The sequence below is a fragment of the Cervus elaphus genome, chromosome X, assembly GCF_910594005.1.
Source record: "Cervus elaphus chromosome X, mCerEla1.1, whole genome shotgun sequence".
Taxonomy (NCBI): domain Eukaryota; kingdom Metazoa; phylum Chordata; class Mammalia; order Artiodactyla; family Cervidae; genus Cervus; species Cervus elaphus.
Genome location: NC_057848.1, coordinates 75,882,457 through 75,908,912, shown reverse-complemented (window position 1 = coordinate 75,908,912; position 26,456 = coordinate 75,882,457). Strand labels below are relative to the sequence as shown.

Genomic DNA, 26,456 nt, shown 5'->3' with positions numbered 1-26,456 from the left:
CTCAACACAGTGACTCTTTTCAACAAACCAAATGTATCATGTCATTTTTTCACTCACAATTCTCCAGTGGCTTCCCATTTCATTTATAGTAAAATGCAAAATCCATACAATGGCTTCCAAGGCCCTACTTGACCTGACTGCCATGGCATCTCTGAGTTCACCCATACTTACTCTCACCTTTGCTCACTCTGCTCCAGCTACTCCTCTAAGCACCAGGCACACTTCTACCTCATGGCCTTGCATTGGTTTTCCCTCTTGAATCTCCCACCAGATATCTTCATGGCTAGCTTTCTTGTCTCCTTCAATCTTTGCTCATACTTAGAACTGAACTTCACCATCTTTTACATTTCTAATCCTTTGTCTCCTGCTCTACTTTTTTCAGCAGCTCTTTACACCTTCTAATATATGATTTGTTTATTAACTATACTTATCTTGTTTATCTAAATCTATCTCCTGTTGGAATGTCCCTCCAGAACAGGAATTTTTAAGTTTTATTAACTGATGTATCTATTGCCCTCACATAAAACAGCATCTGTTACAAAGTAGGTGGTGACTAAACATTTGGTCAATGAATCAATAAATGAATCTAAAATGGCCTTTAAAACTAAGTACGTTTAAGGAGTTCAAAAATATAAAGAAATGAACCCATAAAACAAAAAACAGGACAATGTGGGAAATCAAGGAGCTTTGCTTTGAAGGTAGATGCTTCATTGTGTAGTAAGAAATATAGATATTGGAACCAGATGGGCCTTAGTTTGAATCTGGGCTCTGCCACTTATTATGTGACTTTGGGCAAGCTTTTCAATAGCAGTAATTCAAGATTCACCATCTGTAAAACTGGAACAATAATGACTCATAGAGTTGTTGTGGAGGTCAAGCATCTATCCCAAAGCTTGACACATAAGAAGTCCTCAATAATCTTTAATCATAAGTACCATGTCCTCCTCCCACTCCCTGCACTGCTAGAGTGAGTTAGGGCTGAATTTCTTAGGCTACTTTTCTGGACACAATAAGCATCTGTTAAATTAACACATGATTAAGTGCCTATCACACTGTAGCTGTATGTGAACCGTGAAATTCCAGATGTTCAAACTGGATTTAGAAAAGGCAGAGGAACAAGAGATCAAATTGCCAACATCCGTTGGATCATAGAAAAAGCAAGAGAATTACAGAAAAAACATCTACTTATGCTTTACTGATTACACCAAAGCCTTTGACTGTGTGGATCACAACAAACTGGAAAATTCTTCAAGAGATGGGAATACCAGACCACCTTACCTGCCTCCTGAGAAATCTGTATGCAGGTCAAGAAGCAACAGTTAGAACTTTACATGGAACAACAGACTGGTTCCAAATTGCGAAAAGGAGTACGTCAAGGCTGTATATTGTCACCCTGCTTATTTAACTTACATGCAGAGTACAACATGCAAAATGCCAGGCTGGATGAAGCACAAGCTGGAATCAAGATTGCCAAGAGAAATATCAATAACCTCAGATACACAGATGATACCACCCTTATGGCAGAAAGTGAAGAGAAAATGAAGAGCCTCTTGATGAAAGTGAAGGAGGAAAGTGAAAAAGCTGGCTTAAAATTCAAAATTCAAAAAACAAAGATCATGTCATCCAGTCCCATCAATTCATGGCAAATAGATGGGGAAACAGTGGAAACACTGACAGACTTTATTTTCTTGGGCTCCAAAAAATCACTACAGATGGTGGCTGCAGCCATGAAATTAAAAGACACTTGCTCCTTGGAAGAAAAGCTATGACCAACCTAGACAGTATATTAAAAAGCAGAGACATAACTTTCTTGACAAAGGTCCATCTAGCCAAAGCTATGGTTTTTCCAGTAGTCATGTATGGATGTGAGAGTTGGACCATAAAGAAAGCTGAGCGCCAAAGAATTGATGCTTTTGAACTGTGCTGTTGGAGAAGACTCTTGAGAGTCCCTTGGACTACAAGGAGATCAAACCAGTCCGTACTAAAGGAAATCAGTCCTGAATATTCATTGGAAGGACTGATACTGAAGCTGAAGCTGAAGCTTCAATCCTTTGGCCACCTGATGGGAAGAACTGACTCGTTGGAAAAGACCCTGATGCTGGGAAAGATTGAAGGCAGGAGGAGAAGGGGATGACAGAGGATGAGATGGTTGGATGGCATCACCAACTCAATGGACATGAGTTTGAGCAAGCTCTGCGAGTTGGTGATGGACAGGGAAGCCTGGTGTGCTGCAGTCCATGGGGTCACAAAGAGTCAGACATGACTGAGCGAATGAACTGAACACTGTAGCTATAAAATCAATGGAAGAAGCTTTCATGATTGTTCCCTGAGTCAGGTTTGTCCTGTCCTCCTCATTAACACATAGCTTGGGCAAAGTGCTTCCAAGTCACATGTACACTATGGTTCTCCTGCCCTACCCAGCCCCTGCTACAGGCTCAAAGCCAGCATCTTCTGAAGAATTGCCTGCCACCTCCAGGCACAATGGATTTGAGGGGAAAAGCATTCTGAAAATGTACAAGCTCCAATTTTGCCAAAATGCCTGTGTAGTGCAACACAGTCCAGGAACAACAGATCTCTGTGGATGGGTGACAGAATGTCAGTAGCTGGCAACAACTCATCTAAACTCATCGTTAAAGACTTTGGGACAGAGTCAATTAGGAAGAAAGCAGGAGTCGCAATACTCATATCAGATAAAATAGACTTTAAAATAAAGTCAATGAATGATCAATAATGATCAAAGGATCAATCCAAGAAGAAGATATAACAATTATAAATAAATATATATATATATATATATATATATATATATATATATATATATATATATATCCATTCAACATAGGAGCACCACAATATGTAAGGCAAACACTAACAAGTATGAAAGAGGAAATTAATAGTAACACAATAATAGTGGGAGACTTTAATACCCCACTCACAACTATGGATAGATCAACTAAACAGAAAATTAACAAGGAAACACAAACCTTAAATGACACAATGGACCAGCTAGACCTAATTGATGTCTATAGGACATTTCACCCCCAAACAATCAACTTCACCTTTTTCTCAAGTGCACACGGAACCTTCTCCAGAATAGATCACATCCTTGGCCATAAATCTAGCCTTGGTAAATTCAAAAAAATTGAAATCATTCCAGTCATCTTTTCTGACCACAGTGCAGTAAGATTAGATCTCAATTACAGGAAAAAAATTATTAAAAATTCAAACATATGGAGGCTAAATAACACGCTTCTGAATAACCAACAAATCATAGAAGAAATCAAAAAAGAAATCAAAATATGCATAGAAACAAATGAAAATGAAAACACAACAACCCAAAACCTATGGGACACTGTAAGAGCAGTGCTAAGGGGAAGGTTCATAGCATTACAGGCTTACCTCAAGAAACAAGAAAAAAGTCAAATAAATCACCTAACTCTACACCTAAAGCAACTAGAGAAGGAAGAAATGAAGAACCCCAGGGTTAACAGAAGGAAAGAAATCTTAAAAATTAGGGCAGAAATAAATGCAAAAGAAACAAAAGAGACCATAGCAAAAATCAACAAAGCTAAAAGCTGGTTTTTTGAAAAAATAAACAAAATTGACAAACCATTAGCAAGACTCATTAAGAAACAAAGGGAGAAGAACCAAATTAACAAAATTAGAAGTGAAAATGGAGAGATAACGACAGACAACACTGAAATACAAAGGATCATAAGAGATTACTACCAGCAGCTCTATGCCAATAAAATGGACAACTTGGAAGAAATAGACATTTCCTGTCTCTTAAGAGTCCCTGTCTTTTGTTGCCTTCTATCCGTTATCTTGAAAACTGTTATGCTGTATTTTTTGTCTTTTATTTTTGGCTGTTTTGGGCAGGAAAGTCAATCTGGTCCCTGTCGCTCCATCTTGATTGGAAACACATGTCCCCCAGTACCATAGTATATTGTCCAGTTACTGAAATGACTAAATTTGAGACTGTCCAAAGACAAACTTTAGCGATATGTGATAACCAAAAGAAATGGAGTAGCAGGCAAGTTATCATTATAACAAAGTCAAAAACAGAAGTGATGGTAGACCGAAACTGAATGAAAATAGCAAAATTAAATAGCAATTGTGCCACTGTGATAAGATTATGAGATTCTTAAAAGAAAACTTACCTTTAAATGCTAAAATTACTTAGGTTTTATAAAGTTTATAAAGTGAGGGACTTTTTTTAATCCAACTTTCCTCAAAACACTAAGTTGAAGGACTGGATTCTTCACACATATAATATAATAATATTATATAAAAATATAATAGAAAAACCAGCACTTCATATTGAAAATACATGTTCATAATATTTCCATGTTACAGAAGAACTTAAATACTAAAAACACCTGCTGTCTGCACAATCTCATGAATGTGAATACTTTTAAGCAAAATCACATTGAAGGCTGAAAGCCAAAGTGACAGTCTACACATCCAACCTGTCAATACTGCTCTTTAAACCCCTTTACCAGACATTTGAAGAGTGCTATAAAAATAGACTGTTTTAACATACAATATTCTTTTGTGTATTTAATATTTATGAATACCTACTATGTGTGGCCAGTACTGTTCAAGGTGTTTGGTGACATGCTGATGAACAAGACTATCCCTGCTCTCATAGAAGATTCATTCTACTGCAGGAATACAGACTATCCTATGATGGGTTTGACTAAAAAGTTCATTCAGGTTTTTTGTAACATCATATGGAAAAACCCAAGTAAACTTTTTGGCCAATTCAATACCTGCAGTTCCTTTGAGTGTTATCAAATCCTTATGAGGTAGCCTGGCAGAGATTATTACCACTCCCATTTTACACATAATGAAACTGAGACTTCCCATGGTAAAATAACATTCCCCAGGTCACATAATTAATTGGTAAATGGCAGAATCAGGAATTGAGCTCTTATCTTCTGATACCCAAGCCATCTTTTCTCTCTATAGTAGCTTTTCTCTCTATATAGCTGATTCACCACCACAGTGAATCAGCCTAGTAGCTATGTTATATGCACCCATGGAGTGACAAGGTGAAAGACTTGGGAAGTCTTCCCAAGTCTTTGGGAAGGCTTCCTGGGATGGTTATTTCTTGTTCTATATCTGTTTTTCTTGCACTTCGATCTTATTTCCCAGGCTAGAATTTAGATCATTGAGGGCAGACCCAAGTTTCATATTTCTATTCAGGTGTATCCCTGTAGGGTTCTCTAGAGGAACGTCTGGTGAATGAATAATTGGATAATACATTTAATGGCTTACGGAAAGGATGGAGGACAATTCACATTAATTAGGGATTCGTTCTACACATAATGGGCAGAGGACTCTGCCATCTCATGAGTCTACTCACATAGCCTATAGGAGCAGGCTATAGGCTATATAACCTCTGATTTCAAAATGCACTCACAAGTCAAAAAGACTTTGAACAATGTCTGGCACAGAGGCTAGCTTAATTCTTTTTAAAGCTACTACAGGGACCATTACAAGCATGGCTGTTACTGCTCCCAATAAGAAATAACTATAAAGTGTCACCTGTGGAATACCACTCATGTTCATGTCCATATGGAATACTTCTTGAAATTAAAACCTTTATATATAGGTTGAGGGAGACTGAAATTGCCACCCCAAAATATGACTTGTTGGCATAAGGGTTATTTGAGCTGGTTATTTCTAAGAAACAGCAGGCAGAGGAGGAGCTCTGAAAACCAATAGAAATTACCATTTTGTAAGATAAATTTATATTTATAAGGGAAATCTCCATTTATAAGCGTGTCTCCCTTTCTGCACCAGGTAGAAAAGGATGACTCTCAGTTTCTAGAAACTTATTAACGCAGAAGGCCAGGACTTAAATCTGCAGAAAAACTTTACCCTTGTTTACTGTGTCCCCACTACTGACTCCCCACTCCCAACACCTTCTTTTATCTTAGCTAAAAATGGTATTTAAGGTGGTGGTTTGAGTTATTTCAGAGAGTTATTCAATATTCTTGGGTCTCTCCCATGTATGTAAGAGATGTATTAATACCCATTACTAAGCTTCCATTTGTCTTTCTCCTGTTAATCCTGTCTTAATTACAGGGGCATCTCACCTGAGAACCTAGAAGGGTAGCAGGAAAATTATTTTCTTCCCCCACCTTGGCCACACACATTAACTAAACAGTCAACATTATGGAAATAAGGCATGACTCTATGTACTCAATGTACATACTTCTGCATCAGCAATTTCATATTCTGAGGATTCCATTCCAGAACATCTTCTTTCCTCTTGAACGCACCTATAAATAGGTGAAAAGAGAGACGGTAAATACATCTCACTTGCCACTAATTCTCTGTAATACAGTAAAAATGAGGTTCTGTTAAGAAAAAAACCAAGCACTCCAAATGGTATCACTTGTGCTAAAACCCATGTTACCAAACCCAGATTTAATGCCTAACCTAACTGCAGTCTCAGCCTTTACCAGTAGTGGAATCTTAACCCACCAGTTTGGAACCTCCTAGTCAGTACCAATTAGGTAATCTGTCACATGGTCCTTTCTATCCCCCAAAGGAAGAAGAATGTCCTGGCCCCAAAATAATCCTTTCTTTTCTTTTGCTAGTAATTCCCTGGCCCCAATCCTCTTCCTATAAAAAAACTTCCATTCTATATAACTCTTGGGATGCTGCCCAATTCATGAATTGCCTCATAAAGTCAACTAGATCTTCACATTTACTCAGTTAAATTTTGTTTTTCAACAGTTCAAACAAGAAAAAAATTTTTCTTTTATTTTTCTTTTTTTCTCTTTTTTAAAAAATTTTGAAAGTATGATAATACATTTATAGGTGAGTTGGAAAATACAGAACAAAGTTACATATAGTTCTACCATATATTACAATTATTTTGAAGTAGGTAAATTAAGATTTTTAGTTGGAGTTTCAATATCAAACTCTCAGAAATTAATAAAATGGATATATAGAAAAGTAGAAGGATATAGTAGACCTGAAAAGCACTGTAAACCAATTAATTAAACACAGTTAAGGTTTATACTATTTTCACACAAGAGTAAGATACAAATTCTTTTAAATTCCCATAGACTATAAACTAGGAGACACTGGAACATATCCAGGGGTGTAAAACTAGGTGGTCTAAAGGTATTGAAATCATAGTCTGTTCTCTTATCACTCTGGAATTATGTTAGAAATCAATATCAAAAGATATTTGAAAATAACCCATATATTTTCAAGTGCAATGTGACATTTACCAAGAGAGATCTTTGACTTAGCCATTGAAAGCATCAATAAAGTTAAAAGACTGAAAAAAACACAGAGGGTGACTGCAGAGAAGAAAGCATTTAAATGAGAAATTAGCATCAAAGATACTTTAAAAACCCCATGTATTTGGAAATTAAATGTTCACTTTTAAATGATGGGTGTATCTAAGAAGCCATAACAATTAGACCTGAGAATATAAAGAAATACTATTCATAAAAAAGGAAATTAACATATGATATGCTAATATTAACTCTCTTATTTTTCTTAATACATAACATTGTCAATCTTTGAGGTGTCCCTTTTCCTACAGAGAAAGTAGTTCTGCACCATATTTATAATAAAGTAAGTCATCTGGACCAGCATTACAATGAAGTTTGCTGTAGGTCTCAATGCCTCTTTTTGACAATGGTAAGCAAAGCAAGCTTAAAAAAAGAAAAACAAAAAAAGCCAATGTGTATGGACAAATGTTCTTAAATTTAAGACATTATGAAAAAATGTCTTCAGGCCAAATTCATTTTGTTTCTTATAATTAGAGAAACTCTCCATTCTTTAATAATTAACAATTAATTTCTATCAAAATTAGAATTTTGATGCCCAGGGAGAGAATGAAGCTTAATGGTACACTCAAATCTAAATACCAGCTTACTTTTCACCAAGTAAGTGGAAGATGAGAGAGAAAAAGAAAGTGGGAGAGACAGAGAGAAAGAAGAATCACGTCTCTCACTTTAAATCAAAAGCTAGAAATGATTAATCCTAGTGAGAAAGGCATATCAAAAGCTGAGATAAGCTGAAAGCTAGACTTCTTGCACCAAACTGCTACCAAGTTGTGAATGCAAAAAAAAAAAAAGAAAAAAAGTTCTTGAAGGAAATTAAAAGTGCTACTCCAGTGAACACACAATTGATAAGAAAGCAAAACAGCATTATTGCGGATATGGAGAAAGTTTGAGTGGTCTAGAGAGATGATCAAACCAGCCACAACATTCCCTTAAGCCAAAGCCTAATCCAGAGTTTAAAAAACCTGTTTATTTTCATTTACATGCAGAGTACATCATGCGAAATGCGGGGATGGATGAAGCACAAACTAGAATCAAGAGTAATGGGAGAAATATCAATAATCTCAGATATGCAGATGACACCACCCTTATGGCAGAACTCGTGCTTTTTGATGAAAGTCAAAGAGGAGAGTGAAAAAGCTGGCTTAAAACTCAACATTCAAAAATTGAAGATCATGGCATCCTATCCCATCACTTCATGGCAAATAGATGGGGAAACAATGGGAACACTGGCAGACTTTATTTTCTTGGGCTCCAAAAATCACTGCAGATGGTGACTGCAGCCATGAAATTAAAAGACGCTTTCTCCTTGGAAGAAAAGCTATGACCAACCTAGACAGTATATTAAAAAGCAGAGACATAACTTTCTTGACAAAGGTCCATCTAGTCAAAGCTATGGTTTTTCCAGTAGTCATGTATAGATGTGACAGTTAAACCATAAAGAAAGCTGCATGCTGAAGAATTGATGCTTTTGAACTGTGCTGTTGGAGAAGACTCTTGAGAGTCCCTTGGACTGCAAGGAGATCCAACCAGTCCATCCTAAGGAAATCAGTCCTGAATATTCATTGGAAGAATGGATGCTGAAGATGGAACTCCAATGATTTGGTCACCTGATGCGAAGAACTGACTCACTGGAAAAGACCCCGATGCTGAGAAAGATTGAAAGTGAAAGTTGCTCAGCCATGTCTGACTCTTTGCGACCCCATGGTCTATACAGTCCATGGAATTCTCCAGGCCAAATACTGGAGTGGATAGCCTTTGCCTTCTCCAGGGGATCTTCCCAACCAAGGTCTCCTGCATTGCAGGCAGATTCTTTATCAGCTGAGCTACAGGGGAAGCCCAAGAATAGTGGAGTGGGTAATCTATCCCTTCCCCGGTGGATCTTCCTGACCCAGGGATAAAAAGAGACACAGAAGTACAGAACAGACTTTTGAACTCTGTGGGAGAAGGTGAGGGTGGGATGTTGCGAAAGAACAGCATGTATATTATCTATGGTGAAACAGGTCACCAGCCCAGGTGGGATGCATGAGACAAGTGCTCGAACCTGGTGCACTGGGAAGACCCAGAGGAATCGGGTGGAGAGGGAGGGGGGAGGGGGGATGGGGATGGGGAATACGTGTAAATCTATTGCTGATTCATGTCAATGTATGACAAAACCCACTAAAAAGATAAATAAATAAATTTAAAAAAAAAAGGGAAACCTAAAAAAGTTGTAAAACAAACAGAATATACTTTAGAGACTTTATGTAGTTTGTAAAGCCTAAAATATTTATTACTGGGTCCCTTTCAGAAAAATGTTTTTCAACCTTTGGAATATATTCAAGAAAAGTATTTCTTAAGACATGATTTCGGTGAATCAGTGAGTTTGGTAAATTTTTTACATTGGTCATTCTATGGATTATTTTTGGATGAACTAATTTTTGGCAATTTGACCACTAGACAAATTGACCATGTAGCCAAAAATTTTTTTAAGAATTTGTTTTTGATGAATTCACCTGGGGCTGGTCATGACTTCTCACAAATGAAAGAGTATGAATAAACAGACATATCACAATTTGAGAAAAACACAAGTAAGTGAAAGATTTCTTTCCCCCCAATGACTATGGAAGCCAGTGGAAAACAGAGTCCCATCAAGAAGTCCTGTCTAGTCTCACCTGGGAAAGATCTTGATGGATCTAAAATTGTTAAAGGATTATAGTTTCCTGAGAACAAAGAGACAACAAATTCACCCTCCCTTTAAACAATTTTAGCATTTGAATATAGAAACACTTTCTGAGTGGCTGCTTCCAGAAATATCTTTGGATTAAATGATCATTTTCAGTGTCAGAAAATTTTTCTTTCTTTTTTTGATGGGAAGGGCAAAATAAGACATTTTATTTAGATATTCTGAAGGGAAGAAGCATATTATCTGAATCTACGAGACTTCTCCAGGAGACAAATTCATGCCACTGACTATACTATGTTAAAGGCCCTCGCAGATTTTAGGTTCAAGCTCTGGTAAAAAAAGGATATGCATTTTCTGACCCATTACTACAGGGTCAAGAAGAGTAGAGCAGGGAAAATGTTTGGACTATGTATTTGTGTGTGTGTTGCGGGGGCATTGGGAGATAGGCAGAAAATGAAATAAGATGGCTTGAAAAATAACTGACTCTTCTCTCAGATTCTCTACTCTGAGCACCACATCCCTCACTGCTCCCTGGCCAAAGTGCAAAGAGGATTGGTGCCCATTAGAGGATGACATAGGGTCTGCAAGTCAAATAACACCTTCCATTCTTCCTTCTCAAGACATGGACATGGATTCTAAGGGCTTTAAGAATTGTACTGTTTGTGTGGGCTGATATATATATATATCAAAACAAAATTTTGAGTTTCAACTATTTAAAATATGGGTCCTTTTAAAATTTTCTGGTAGGTAATTACTTTTATCACATAGCTAAGAAAACTCAATCCCTGTTTTAGTTGTATGTTAATAGGCTTTCTTCTAGCTTGAAATAATCTAAAAATTGTTTTATAAATTGAGGTTCATCACTCTTCAGTCAAAATGACTCCCTTGATGTAGCACTTCAAAGGAAGGAAACACATGCAACATTTCTACATCTCAGAGCAGAACCAATTTTTTTTTCAATACAGCCAGTGGCTCCAGAGGGCCTGGCCTGGATACATATGTTAATGGTAAGGTTTTGCCTAATAGCCCATGTTTTATATGGCATTCCAATCTTCCTACTTTAAAATCTACTCCCTCAGTCATTTTTTGAAGGTGACATCCTGTGTGTTTCTTCTGTCACTTTTATAGGCATAGTATATATATATATATATTATATGACCTGAGGCTAACATATCTAAGCTGATATTATAATTGAACTTATATAGGATATATAACTTCTTATATATTATAGAATAAGTAAGTTCAGTCTTGGAAGAAAAGCTGTGACCAACCTAGACAGCATATTAAAAAGCAGAGACATTACTTTACCAACAAAGGTCTGTCTAGTCAATGCTATGGTTTCTCCAGTAGTCATGTATGGATGTGAGATTTGGACCATTAAGAAAGTTGAACACTGAAGAATTGATGCTTTTGGACTGTGGTGTTGGAGAAAACTCTTGAGAGTCTCTTGGACTGCAAGGAGATCCAACCAGTCCATCCTAAAGGAAATCAGTCTTGAATATTCATTGGAAGGACTGATGCTGAAGCTGAAGCTCCAATACTCTGGCCACCTGATGCAAAGAACTGACTCATTTGAAAAGACCCTGATGCTGGGAAAGGCTGAAGGCGGGAGGAGAAGGAGACAACAGAGGATGAGATGGTTGAGTGGCATCACCGACTCAATGGACATGAGTTTGAGCAAGCTCTGCGAGTCAGTGATGGACAGGGAAGCCTGGTGTGCTGCAGTCCATGAGGTTGCAAAGAGTCGGGCATGACTGAGCAACTGAACTGAACTAAAATTCAGTCTATGTAACTGAACTTATATAGAATAGTCCAGCTGATTTTACATATTATAATATGAAGACGCAAAACAAAATTTTGAGTTTCAACTATTTAAAATATGGGTCCTTTTAAAATTTTCTGGTAGGTAATTACTTTTATCACATAGCTAAGAAAACTCAATCCCTGTTTTAGTTGTATGTTAATAGGCTTGCTTCCAAACACCACTCACACACAACTAAAAAGGAGCAAAACTCCAACGCTCCAACCCTCCTATATTTTGATGTTTTACAAAGGATGGAGTCCAAATGGGCAGGTTTCCAGCAAAGGCTTACTCCATCCATTTCATAGAAAACATCACTCTCTCAAGGGCCAGTCTGAACTTCTCTAATGTGTTTTTTTGACTACGCCAGTTTTCCACAAACACATCAAAAGAGGAAAAACATCTAATGGCACTTGGTATTTCCTCACCAGAATGGAAAAACAAGAAATGCACAATATTCATAACACTTTTAAAGTACATACAAACCATCAACATGGTAAACATCCTAGTCTGATGCCCCCTGTACCTTAAATGGTAAGTAATCTATGATGAGAAATGCTGTGATGTCAAAGAATAAAAAGAAAACAGACAAATGTCAATGAAACAAGAAACCTATTGCTATGAAAATATGGTAGACCATCAATCACCAAAAATTTTCTTTGCAAGGTTTTTATCATCTTGAAAAGAACATTGCTGATATTGGCCTCTTCTGAACAGTGCAGGAATACTAAGCAAATAAGAAGGCACCTTTAGAATCTGATTAGTGTTTTGTGGTCTGCCCCTCTTTCAAATGTAGAGAAGGCGACATATAGTGTTGGTTGGTGAGTCACTGGGACATGTCTGGAACCCAGCCTGGATGGCAGCTGCTAACACTAAAGACATTCATAGGCAGAATGAATGTCAAGGGTACACAGTTCTCCATCATATATTTGTGGAAAATTCATTCCAGGAGAAATTCATAAATCAGACTAGAGATTATCCTAAGACCAGCACTGTGTAGTAAGATATAGAATTTTCTCTGTTCCCCACTAATAAACCCTTTAGGCCAAGCCTTCCAGCAGAGGATAGAGGGTTCTACAGGGGTGCATCCATTCCTCAAGAGAACACAATATTTGAAAGACTAGAACTGACAGTTCAGATGTGTTTTTATAGTTCATCTGTTACCATACTTACTTTCAGACATCACTACTTTCATATTATCAAATATGTGATGATCAAAAATTTTGATCTACTATCAAACATTTCTTCTAGCTTGAAATAATCTAAAAATTGTTCTATAAATTGAGGTTCATCACTCTTCAGTCAAAATGACTCCCTTGATGTAGCACTTCAAAGGAAGGAAACACATGCAACATTTCTACATCTCAGAGCAGAACCAATTTTTTTTTCAATACAGCCAGTGGCTCCAGAGGGCCTGGCCTGGATACATATGTTAATGGTAAGGTTTTGCCTAATAGCCCATGTTTTATATGGCATTCCAATCTTCCTACTTTAAAATCTACTCCCTCAGTCATTTTTTGAAGGTGACATCCTGTGTGTTTCTTCTGTCACTTTTATAGGCCTAGTATTGAACCAGTTGTGGAAATAAAGAAACAGAAACCAAGTCCCAGTATATGTTAAAAGAAAAAAAAAAAAAACCTTTTTATGTCTTTGTTGTTTATCAAATACTTAGGCTGCAGTCTAAGTATTGGTTGCATAGATATGAAATCTGACTTTAAATTGGGCCTTCTTTTCCTTTTTCATCCTGTAAATCAGACCCCTTAGCTCTTAGTAGCCAAGTGGACTGATGGCTTATCACACGCTTGTTTCCTAGAAATCAGAAAGTGAGTGATGGGATGAGACTAGCTCTTCTCTGAACTTAAGGAGACACAAGCTGAATGCACTTTGGATACTTCTGTCTTAGAGCTTTTAATTCTCTGAAGAAGAACTAAGTCAGTCCCCATGATGGCAAGGCACAGTGGAGAGTGTCAGCAGGAAAGTAGAGAGCAAGATGGGAGAGCTGGTCCAACCTGGGTGGCAGGAAGGACTTTTGAGAGAAGGAATGACCTGGATCCTAAATGGTGAAAAGGATGTGAGCAAACCAAGCACGGAGGGAAAAGACATGTTATCTGTGCAGAAAACAGGAATGGGGTACAGTGAAAAGAGTCCGACGGCACGTCCATGGAATGGGGACTTCACGATGGTTTCTGGTTTACTTGTTCATCTCCATCCACACTAGGCAGTAAGTTTTATGAGGGAAGGCACAGTGCTGGACATGGAGAATGCAGCCTCAAGGAGTGTATAGTTTCATGGGGAATCCACACAATGAACAAAGAGTCCAAAGATAACTGTATTTTTTGCAAACTGCAAAAAGCATGACAAAGTAAAAGGGCAGGGTGCCATGGAAAGAGAAGTCAAAATGGACCTGGGAGAGCACCAAGCCAAGCATGTGACAACACAGTTGAAGAGTGTTTCAGGTTGAGGACATTAGTGTGCACACAAGCACTGCATTGGAAAAGAGCTTGGGGAATTCACAGAGGCCAGGAGGCCAATGAGGCTGGAGCAGAAGAGATAGGAAGGCATGTGGCACAAAATGAGATGTGAGGACTAGACAGGCACAAGAGCAGAATGCCTTACAGATCATACAAAAGGACTGTGGATTTTCCTCTAAGAGCAGGGGAAATCACTGAAAGCTTTCGAGCAGGAGATCATATTGATCATATTTCAACAAGTAGTTTTGGAACAACTGGAAATCCATAGGTAAAAAGTACGAACTTCAACCTAAAACTCACACTTTATAAAATATGGACACAAAATGGATCACAGACCCAAATACAAAACTATAAAACTTTTGGGAAAGAAAGAAAATCTACGTGAGCTTTGCTTTGGCAATGAATTCTTAGATATGGCACCATGACACGGCAGGATCCATCAAAGGAAAAAAAAAAATGGTAAAATCGTCTTCCTTCAAAACTAAAAACTTTTGTTGTGCAAAAGAACACTGTTACTGGAATGAAAAAAGAAGCTACAGGCTAGAGAAATACAGGCACATCACATATCTGACAAAAGACTTGTATCCAGAATATACAAAGAATTCTCAAAGCTCAATAATAAGAAATTAAACAACATAATTTTAAAAATAGGCAAAACAGTTTAATATTCAAATGATGAAAAGATAGTCAACATCTTTAGTCATTAGTGGAATGCAAGTTTTTTTGTGTGTGTGGTTTTTTTTTTTTCTGGGCTGCGCTGTGCAGCATATGGGATATTAATTCCCTGACCAGGGATCAAACCCATGCCCTCTGCAGTGGACGTGCAGAGTCTTAACCACTAGACTGCCAGGGAAGTCCTGGGATGCAAGTTAAAAGCATAATTCAATTCCCTAGAGAAGTGAAATAAAAACTTATGTCTACACCAAAAACTTGTTCAGGAATGTTTATAGCAGCTTTATTAATGATTGGCAAAACTCATCAATAACCCTGATGTCCCTCAATAGGTGAATGACTAAACTGTGAGACATGCATACAACGAAATGCAACCCAATAGTACATAGTTATTGATGCAACAACTCAGATGAATCTCAAAGGAACTACACCGAGGGAAAGAAACCAGTCTTAAAAGATTATTTACTGTGTGACTCTGTTTATATGACATTCTCAGGAAGATGAAACGATAGAGATGCAGAATAAATCAGTGGTTGACAGAGGTTGGGGTGAGGTGAGATAGGACAGACTATAAAGAGATGCACAGGGAACTTCTAGGGGGGTGTGATGGAACTAGTCATTATCTTGACCATGGCCATGGTTACACAAATCATTGAATGTGTTAAAAACCATAGAACTGAATACCAAGTGAAAACAAATCAATTTTGATGTTTAATTGAACAAATAAATGTGCTTAATAATTTAAAAATGAAAATGTGTCCACAAACATACTTGTAAACATGTATGTCCACAAACATACTTGTAAAAGAATGTTCATTGCAGCTTTATTTATAGTAACTGCAAACTAGAAATGAAGGTTCATCGAAAGGAAAATGCCTAATGAATTGTGGTCTATCCATAGAAGAGAATACTCCACAGCAACAAAAGGGAATGAACTACTGAACCTGTGACATGACACATCTCAGGGACATTTTTCTGAGTTTAAGAGGACAGACTCAACAGACTATATAGATCATACAGTTCCATTTTTATGAAGTTCTAGTAAAGGAAACTTGAATCTACAGTGAAAAACATCACAACAGGGGTTGCCTCTAGGTGCAGAGATAACAGGAAAGGGTACAAAACACCTATCCAGTGTTTTGAAAATATTCTATGTCTTGACAGGAATGTGGGTCCCATGGGTCTATGCATTTGTCAAATATACTTAAGATCTGTGCCTTTCATTATGTGTACATTTCACCTTAAAATGTAAATATTAACTCATTTGAGGAGGTTTGCTTTTCACAATGACATGACTTGGCAACCCTACAGTTACTTTATGTGCATTCCAGACTTGAGCAATAAGTAAATATATGGAGGATAATGGGCCCAGGCCTCTCTGACTAGTAAGAAGAGTGTTGCAAAACTGGAAAGTGGGGGGACTGGAGTGAACCTTCTGGTGCTGGATTAAGATGGAGGTATTGGTATGAAGTCTTGGTTTGGATTTTTGGAACCTACACCCATGAACAAAGGTACACATGCATATAGATGGGTAGATACAGAAATAAATACAGATATAGATCTTTATGCCTATGTATATGTGTGTATTTGCTTCCCAGTTCAGAAGATACCTATACGTCAGTAACAATGAGTACAAGTAGCACCCAGATCCCGGTTTCTAAATAGCTGTGCTTAAGGAAAACAGGGCTCCCCTTTGACTAAGTCTTAGAAAACCAGCTGATTTTGTGGCTGAGGCAGAGAAAGTACAAAATGAACCTGGAACATCATACAGTGCCCGAAAGGAAGGAATGCTGCAAGATGCTGGGAAGCATCAAAAAGACACAGGAGCCAGATCAAAGGGGCTGTCACTGGTTGATGCAAGGACAATCAGAGCATTGAAATAAATAATATTAGCAGAAGATTAAAATCCGCTGGATGGAAAAATAAATAAATAATGAATGAATGAATGAAGCAGAGGGGTGGGGAGAGAGAGAAAGAAGAAAAGGGGAAGAAAAGGGAGAAAACAGGAGGAGAGGGGAGGAGAGGAGACCAGACAGAGGAAAGGAAGAGCAGCAGTTGGATGGAGGGGGAAGAGAAGGAGACGATGATAAAGCAAATGGGGTAAAATGTGAACAGTTGTGAGTAATGGAGGATGCCAAGACACAAGTAAAAAGTTTAAAAGTTAAAAAAAAAATGTTTAATGGAGCTAACGCAAAAGAATATCCTGGAATTTTTTTTAAGTAAGGCATTAGGGGTTTGGGAGTAACACACACACACTACTATATAGAAGATAGATAACCAGGACTTCCCTGGCAGTCTAATGGTTAAGTCTCCACACTTCCACTGCCAGGGACACTGGTTTGATCCCTGATTGGGGAACTAAGATCCTGCATGCGGTGTAACATGGCAAATAAATAAAATAGATAATCAACAAGGTCCTACTGTAGAGCACAGGGAACTCTACTCAATATGAATCTTAAAAAGAATGTAAAGCAAAAAGTATTAAGTCAAAAGAGAGCAGGATCCTGCCCCACTTATTCAGAGGCCTAATACACAGCCTGACATCTTCATTACAGGATGACAAATGCAAACTACCAGGAAAAAAAAATACTACATTCTTCATTGTCTGAGTAGAACAAGCAGCTGCCAGCATATTTATCCAGAACTACTTTGCATAGAGGCTGATACTCAGAAAATTTACCCCAGATTTTTGTAAACTTTGCTATTTATTAAACTTCTTTTCATTAATGTCTAAACCTTCAGTGATTTCAGGGGTTGCTTCCATGGGTTTGGAGTGCAAAACTTACTTAGAGCTTTTCAAAAAATATTAACATGGAAATTGCTCTTATCAATCATAAATCTAATAAGACAGTCAAATGATTTTATGCTTTTAGATGATCAAAATAATTAAGTCATATAGCTGAAGATGGAAGATGGCTTGCCTAGTAGTCACACAAACACTATGAAATCTAAAACCCAGAATCCTGGGACTGCACCCTTTCTTCTTTTATTTAATGTCTGACCTTCTCAAGGACAAGACCCTTTTCACACCAATAGGACAAGAGAAGTTAAATAGCTCAGGGGCTATTTCCTTCAATGTCAGGCTGCTGCAATGCCCCAAGTCCTTCTCTTATCTGTCAGTGCCCTGTGCCAGCAGGTGTGTGTGTGTGTGTGTCTCCAAGGTGGGTGTGAGGCCCCGGATCAACTGACTGCAAGCTGAGAATTCCATCACTGTCAGACTGGGTCACATCTCCTCCACCCAGCAAGGAGGCATGGACACTTTACATGGAATAGTTTGGGTGTTAATGACTCTATAACTCTAAAAAAGACAGATGTTTAAAAGGTGCTGACTTGAAACAGAAAAGGAGAAAAATCTTAACTTAATAGAAAACATTAATAAGAATATTAAAAGAAGTCACCAGACACAGATTTCAAACCTTGTCCATAAATCGGGTTAACAGGTAGCCCTTTGCACTTAATAATGTGTTTATAGCTCAGTAAGGATTAAGTACAGTTGTTTTTTGTTTTGTTTTGCCACGTGGCTTGCGGGATCTTAGTTCCCTGACCAGGGATTGGACCCAGGCCCTTGGCAGCGAAAGCCCAGAGTCTTAACCACTGGACCACCAGGGAATTCCCAGGATTGAGTACAGTTTTAAACTGTAACTATTCTATATTTGTAAGTACTTCTTAGTTGATAACAACTTGACTGTGCATACTATTTTACAAATCATATAGATTTCATTTACTTATCAAAGGAGATAGATCTCATTTCCTGAGTTCATAGTCATGCACATCCTGCAGTAAATTAGCCTCACCATTTATAGATAAAGAGCATGAGACTTAATGAGGCTTCTCTAAGATTACACAACCTGTAATTGGCCAAGCTAAGAAAAAAAGAAAAACAAATATTGTAGCTTAAAAAATCCCAATCTCACGTTTTGGTTTTGGTTTCTGTTTTGCGATAACTATATCACAAGACCTCCATAGTATTTGTCAAAAGGGACAGGAAGTGGTGTGGAATAGAATTAGCCAAGTGACCTGCAGAGGAGGAAGAGAAAGCCCGAACTGAGGCCTCACGAGGCAGTGGAAGGCAGGAGGAGACAATGGTAGATGACTATAGCATGGCCACCTCCAGCTGCTCCACCAGCTAGCATGCTCCCTCTTCCTCCCCCACAGCTGCTCACACCTCTTGGTGGAGTCCTCCCCAAGTACTGTGGGTTCTAATCTTCCAATCATCTCTGCCCTCTTTTCCTGCTAGTCGTCCCCTGCTGAACCTGCTCCAGACACACTGGCTTCTCAAACACACCCAGTGTGCTCCTGCCTCAAGGCCTTTGCATCTGCTCTTCCTTCTCTGGAATATTTCCTCCCAAATCCAATTCTTTCAGGTGGTAATTAAAAAGTCACCTTCTTGTTGAGGCCTTAGGTGGCCACCCTATTTATTATGTTAACCAGTGGAAATTGCCAATATTGTACCATCTCTTAAAAAATAGAATGTCAACTGCATGTGGCAAAGTCTAAAACAATTTAACTTTCCCTTACATACTTCCCTATGTCTCTTCAATGCTTATCATTTTCCCTTGGCCCTCCTCACCATCTAACCTATTCTGATCTATTGTTTGATTTTCTTTCTTCTCTACTAGAATATAAGTTCCCCAGGAAGATAAGGATTTTTGTTCACTGTCCTATCCTCAGAGCCTAGAACAGAAACTCCCACATAGTAGGTGCTAAATATTTGCTGTATGAATAAGTTCCATTGGGTTGGAGTGATGAGACTAAGCAAGCTAGATATAAAGTGCTAGAGAAACCAAAGCAAATGGCATGTGATACAATGGGGTACAGGGCACTTTCCCTGGTCAAGATGAGGCACACACAGGGATGAAGTCAGTACAGAACAGTACAAAGGCTCCATACAACAAAATCTCACTAATTAGGACCATGCACAAGCTGTATACTGTCACCCTGTTTATTTAACTTATATGCAGAGTACATTATGTGAAAAACCAGGCTGGATGAAGCACAAGCTGGAATCAAGACTGTTGGGAGAAATATCAATAACCTTAGATATGCAGATGACACCACTCTTATGACAGAAAGTGAAGAGGAACTGAAGAGCCTCTTGATGAAAGTGAAATAGGAGACTGGAAAAGCTGGCTTAAAGCTCAACATTCAGAAAATTAAGATCATGGCATCTGGTCCCATCACTTCATGGCAAATAGATGGGGAAACAATGGAAACAGTGACTGACTTTATTTTCTTGGGCTCCAAAATCACTGCAGATGGTGACTGCAGCCATGAAATTAAAGACACTTCCTCCTTGGAAGAAAAGCTATGACCAACCTAGACAGCATATTAAAAAGCAGAGACATTACTTTGCCGACAAAGGTCCCTCTAGTCAAAGCTATGGTTTTTCCACTAATCATGTATGGATGTGAGAGTTGGACTATAAAGAATGCTGAGTGCCAAAGAATCGATGCTTTTGAACTGTGGTGTTGGAGAAGACTCTTGAGAGTTCCTTGGACTGCAAGGAGATCCAACCAGTCAATCCTAAAGGAAGTCAGTCCTGAATATTCATCAGAAGGACTGATGCTGAAGCTGAATATCTAATACTTTGGCCACCTGATGCAAAGAACTGACTCATTGGAAAAGACCCTGATGCTGGGAAAGATTGAAGGCAGGAGAAGAGGGTGAAAAAGGATAAGATGGTTGGATGGCATCACCGACTGGATGGACATGAGTTTGAGCAAGCTCCAGGAGTTGGTGATGGACAGGCAAGCCTGGCATGCTACAGTCCATGGGGTCACAAAGAGGCGGATAGAACTGAGCAAATGAACTGAACTGAACATCTTGCAAGATTCTCCTCACAGCTCTGTACAAGATAACACTTCACCGAAACAAGCTGAAAGGGGAATTCACCAGGGACATTCTTTCTGGTGCAGTTGCTGACAGGTGGAGTCTCCCTGGGGACCGCCATCTGCAGGAGAATTTTTGAAGACTGCGGACAAAGGGAAGAGATACTAGAACTCTAGGACATAACTGTCATCTGATTTTCCAGTGTTACCTACTCTACCTTTGGGGGAAAAGATACTACCTTTGTTGAAAATGTTTGGACTAATTGATGAGATCTCCTACCATACTAACTCCTCTCTCTCTCTCTCTCTCTCTCTCTCTCTCTCTCTCTCTCTCTCTCTAAGACGACATACATTAAAAGAAAAAATGTTTTCTCAAAGTAATGTCCCTGATCAAGTACTTCCCAAAGACTCCTGGAGTTTTCTCCTTGGAACCCCATACCAGCCACAGCGCCTGAAAGTGACATCCTAACAGAAACCAGCCCAGGAGAATCTGGGTCCCCATCCCAGCTCTACTGCTTAACCGACTGCATGGCTTTGGGCAAATCATGCATCCTCTGTGACTGCACTTTCTCATCTTTACAATGAGTCTAAAATCTATGCTAACAATTTGTGGAGAGTAAGTTAATAAACATGAGATCACATCATGAGGAATAAAGTACAAGATGCACTTCTATTAAGATGATGTTATGACATAACTTTGGGCCTCACTGATACATAGAAACTAAGAGTACTAGCAGTAGTTCAGTGCCTCCTCTGACTGTAGCAGTAGGAAGATGGGAAAGGGCCACACAGTATTCAATTCTGTGCCTACTCCTCAGTTCCGAAGTATTCATTATTTTTCTATGTTCAAGCAAGACCTTCTCCTCCAGTGTATCTGTAGCTCTAATGGAAAACCCAACCACTGAGTCCCTCTCCTGAAATGAAAGGTTCTTTAGCCTCAGATCTGAAACATGCAAGGACAGGACATCTTGCCTGGGAACAAACCCTTTCTTCTAAACATTTTAAAGTTCCCTCTCTGTGTTTCTTTCATAAGCACAAACCTTTCAAGCTTCTTAACAGGATGCTCCTTGCCTTTCAAAAAAACACTGAAAATTAAATTACCAAGGGAAGTTCCAGAAGCATCTGGGAAGCTCTAGGTCCCTATGAACTTTGTGCCTGATTACTTTTTCAACCATCCCTCAGACCGCAAAAGGGGAACAGATTATTGATTGCCGCTCAGGGTGCCTACAAACTAATGCCTGATGTGTATCTCTCTTCTTGTTGCTATCTGAAAATATCCAGAGGACAAAGAATAAGTCTATGGAAAAAAATAAAGCAATACTGGTTCACGCTGAGCTGTAACAATACTGTACTGTATTTGTGAAGTCTCATGACATAGAATGGATTATCATTTTGATAGGATCCATCAGTGAGTCCCTGAGCAGATGTTCATTTCTGCCCTCTCAATGTCAAGCTCTGTGCTAAACAGGGATAAGCCTGACAGGTCCTCCTTTATAGACCTCAGACTAGTGGATAAGCCAGGTCCGCCAACAACCCATCGTGTGAGACCTGAGGTGGTTGGACCTGGAAAAGCAGCCATAGTGTTGGAAAAGAGGAGAGGGATATGAGAAGGAAGTGAGGACAAGCTGGAATTAAACAGAATTTTCTTCATCAAATCCATCAGTTATTTCCTGTCATATTTTTATCTTACTGTCTACATGATGAACAATCTATTGCCTAATATTTGAAGAAACTGTAGGCATATTTATGAGAGTATTAAAATATATAACATTATGGTGCATCCCCCCAATAATGATAATTTCTCACTATATTAGAAAAGACATGATTTTAAGCCTTTCCTTATATTGAGTGGAGACCAAGTGGCACAGATGTAGTAGCTGGCTTGTTTCTTTATCAGAATATTTTTCATTCAATTAAGTTCCACTTAAAAATAAAATGCAGGTGTCCTCAGTCTCTGAACCCTCACTCTCTGAAGATTTGCCATCTTGATCTACTAATTGACACAAAATTCATTACCCAAACCTACTAAACAAACCTGCTGTAAGCTGCATGCAAGAATATGTTGAAGTCATGTACCCTCGGGTAAAAGGACACGGTTGGTTGCTGTTGTAGCTCAGGTATTCTCACAGAGTAGTACCTAGAGCTCCTGTTTAAACACTGTATGCTTTACAGATATCCTCTCTCCCACCCCATGCAGTAAAAGGTCTTCTAATAAAGTAGAGGAACTAATGAAGGAGATGGGTAAGTCTAAGAGGCCCAAAGAACTGCATGCACTACAAGAAACACTGCAGTGTTTGATAAAGCACATTAAGAATTTTGAATGGCTGTTAGTCTCAAACTTGACCATGACCATGTCCCTAACTCCTATGAACCAAAAATATAGTGATGAATATGTACAAGAAATTTGAGATTCTGCAAAAAAAAAAAAAAAAAAAAAAATCTTGCTGGGGCACGTAAGTGTGATGGTGGCATGAGCAGACCTGCGACACAATTACAAACTGGGGCATGTGTTAGCGAGAGTTGTAGGGCGCCAAGCAAAGGGAATACAAACAGACTGCCACCACAAACTCTGTTTTTCATCCTGTGGCTCTGTGTGTAGCTTTAGACATTGGTTCCTCACCAGACACTTCTGAGCTGTGCTGCCAGAAAGGGAAGATTCTCTCCTGTTCCTCAGATTCAGACACAGATGAACCTCAGACATTTCCTGTTTAACTCATTTCTTCACCAGCTCTTTCTTCCTTACCTCATTCCACCACCAAAGCCTAACAGAGACCATAGCCTCCAGCTCCCTCCTCCCACCACCAGACCTCACACAAACATGCCTTCCATCAGAAGAACCCTCTCAAAGCATCATCTTGTTTAGTTTATTTTGCTAACTTTTACTGGCATCTAGTGCTCATCTTTAATGTATTATTTTGCTATTTATTTACATCTCCACATACACTGCAATGTAGAAGGAATATGTAATCCTTTCTCAATATCCTACACTGAGCAATGTCTACTATTATGGCTTACTACATATAAAATATCTACTAATGAGTTTATCAAATATGAAGTGACTAGATAGTATTGCAAACAATTTCTATTTTGTAAAAATTCTTGGCAGATTGTTAAATAGGCAAATTAAGGAGTTTTAGTGACACCTAGCAAGTTGGCATTTTCCTTTAGGTTAGGAGTGCATTTTTATTTTTCCCAGTCAAAATAACGGAATTACTCCCTTTGTTCTCTGAAAATTTGTTAACAAACAAATGTTAAAGAATAGATTAGATTCACAAAAAAGAGGAACACCTGTATAATAGCTGTTACTACAATGCTTATTTGTTCTTCTACCATTTAAATTGTTTCAAGAAAAAGAAGCAGTCAAGTCTATGTGTACAGGTATTGTCTTAATTTGAAAATAATTAAATGTGTCAGTTAAGGTTGCTCTGTTTATTGCTTTATTTCTTTTATAGAAAGCCAATTACTCATATTTATATTTAGTTAGAAAATACACAAATTATACTAGCTGAGAAAGGAAATTCAAACTAGTAGATTGCTCATTTGGATTCAATTGTTTTCTTTTTTCCATTTTGATGGAAAAATAGTCATAGATGTGATTTCTCTTGTTTCAGTTTTGTTGAATAAAAGTGTACCCTAGTTCCCCATTACTTACAACATTAGCCTCTCACCTGTAGTCCTCAGATGGCCTATCCTCATCCGAATCTGAGACCAATGGACCAACTTCACGAGACTCATTTAAGTTGAAAGAGTCCTGCAGAAAAATTGGCATTTTAGATACTTACATAGTAAAAATATCTGACGTATTTGTATAGGTTGCAGTAAATTTGAAAATCCAACTCATCTATATATCATTGTGAGAAAGGCATACAATTTCACAGATGTGAAAATTGAGGATTTGAGAGCTAGGATGATTTGGTCAAAGATGTACAACTAGTAGATGCAGGATCAAGGTAGGTCTACTTCAAAGTTGAACTCTTGAGCTCACCACCCTTCCACTGCTACACAGCCACTCTATTGAACAAAGTCTTCCTCCAAAAAGCCCTCTTTTCTCACAAGATTTGTTCTTTGAAATGACCACTAATATGAAACAAATATCTCAGAAACCCAGAGAAAAACTGCCATAGGTCACAAACAGAAATCCTTGTGCCAAGAGGGAGCCCAGGGTGAGGGCGCCGTCTCAAATGAGATTTTTCTTTCTCAGATGAGGAAGTAGATTTGGGGGTTGTTGATGTTTTAGTTGCTCAGTCGTGTCTGACTCTTTGTGACCCCATGGACTGTAGTCTACCAGGCTCCTCTGTCCATGGGATTTCCCAGGCAAGAATATTGGAGTGGGTTGCCTTTTTTTCCTCCAGGGGCTCTTCCCAACCCAGGAATCTTCCCAACCCATGTCTTCTGCATTGGAAGGAAGATTCTCTACCGTTGAGCCACCTCTAAATGGGATGTCTGCCTTCTCATGGCAAATATGAGAGCTCAAATCCCAGAGAACTGCTGGAGTGGGATACTGAATGGGGCCAACAGACTCAGCAGCTTACTTCAAATGCTTTTCTCTTGACCAATTTTCTTACTGTCTTAACTTTAGGGGAAAAAAAGATCACATAGATCACTACTCTAAATTGAGTGTAAAGAAAGCCCTCACATCTTCTGAAATGTGGTCAGTTAAAGCCCAGATTTTAAACCAGAGAGGAAAAATAAAGCAGATCTTTTGCCCCCTCTGGATTGTAATGATACTAATAATAATGATAAAAATGACTATGATGATCATGGCTGTAAGGACTCATATTTACTGAGTGCTAACCATATACCTTAGCAGCAGCAGCAACCATACACCAGGGGCTGTCTTATTTGCACTTCACAATAACCCTCAAAGAGGTACTGTTTTCGCCATTTATAGAAAAATAACCTGAGGCTAAAAGATGTAAGTGACTTGGGTAAGGTCTTGTAGCTAGTAAGAAAGGTTGTGAACTCTGGATCCAGAGGCCTCTCATGTAAGTACATGTATTGTATGTTACAGCATCATCACATTAACAACTTTGTCTAGTCATATGACGGTCTTTGTTCCCTGGAACTCTCCATGTGAGTTACTACCTCATGACTTTTACAGCTGCTGAACCCTCTACTTGGACTGCCTTCCTTTCTTTCCTGGGTTGGCATCTTATCATCATTCATAGTCTCTGTTCAAAAGGCACATCATCAGAGAGAGACCTTCCCTGACATTCTACTGGACTCCCACTTCCACCAGTCATTAGCACACAATTCTGTTTTATCATCTCCATGACATCTGTTAATGTTACTTGTCTACTGTCTTTTTTTCTAGCACTGAGCACAGTGCCTGGCACACAGTAGGTGCTTGCTAAGTACATCACTTGGTAAATAACCCATTAGTCTGAACCAATCAGATAAATCTAAAGATGAAAGGTGTTTCCTTTTTTTTCCTGTTTTTTTGAGACAGAATTTGGGAATTCTCTATTAGAAAGATACTAAGTGAGCAATGGGCAGACAGAAGAGCTGCTTCAAAACTCACCTGGTGACATAGCCTTCTTTTATCCACCTGCCAAAATGGTGATTTCTCTTACTATGTCCCAGCCCCCAGATCCTGTATACTTGTTTAATAGTATATCAAAACCACTTGTCAATGAGTGTGCGTTTCTTTGGGGTGTTCATCTTCTGAAACACAGAAGCTGGTCTTTTCTCACTCACATATCC

At 38.6% G+C, this 26,456-nt stretch overlaps 1 protein-coding gene across 5 annotated transcripts in view; it reads right to left on the bottom strand.

Annotated features, from left to right (window-relative positions):
• The window catches only part of PASD1 (PAS domain containing repressor 1), a 122,586-nt gene that overhangs the window by 21,342 nt on the left and 74,788 nt on the right, over nucleotides 1-26,456 (bottom strand). For all 5 annotated transcript variants that reach the window (XM_043896310.1, XM_043896311.1, XM_043896309.1 and 2 more), the window contains 2 exons: nucleotides 24,422-24,504; nucleotides 6,224-6,290 (listed from right to left, as the gene is read on the bottom strand). In XM_043896310.1, coding sequence (XP_043752245.1) covers nucleotides 6,224-6,290; nucleotides 24,422-24,504 — 150 coding nt within the window. The remainder of the gene's footprint in view (nucleotides 1-6,223; nucleotides 6,291-24,421; nucleotides 24,505-26,456) is intronic.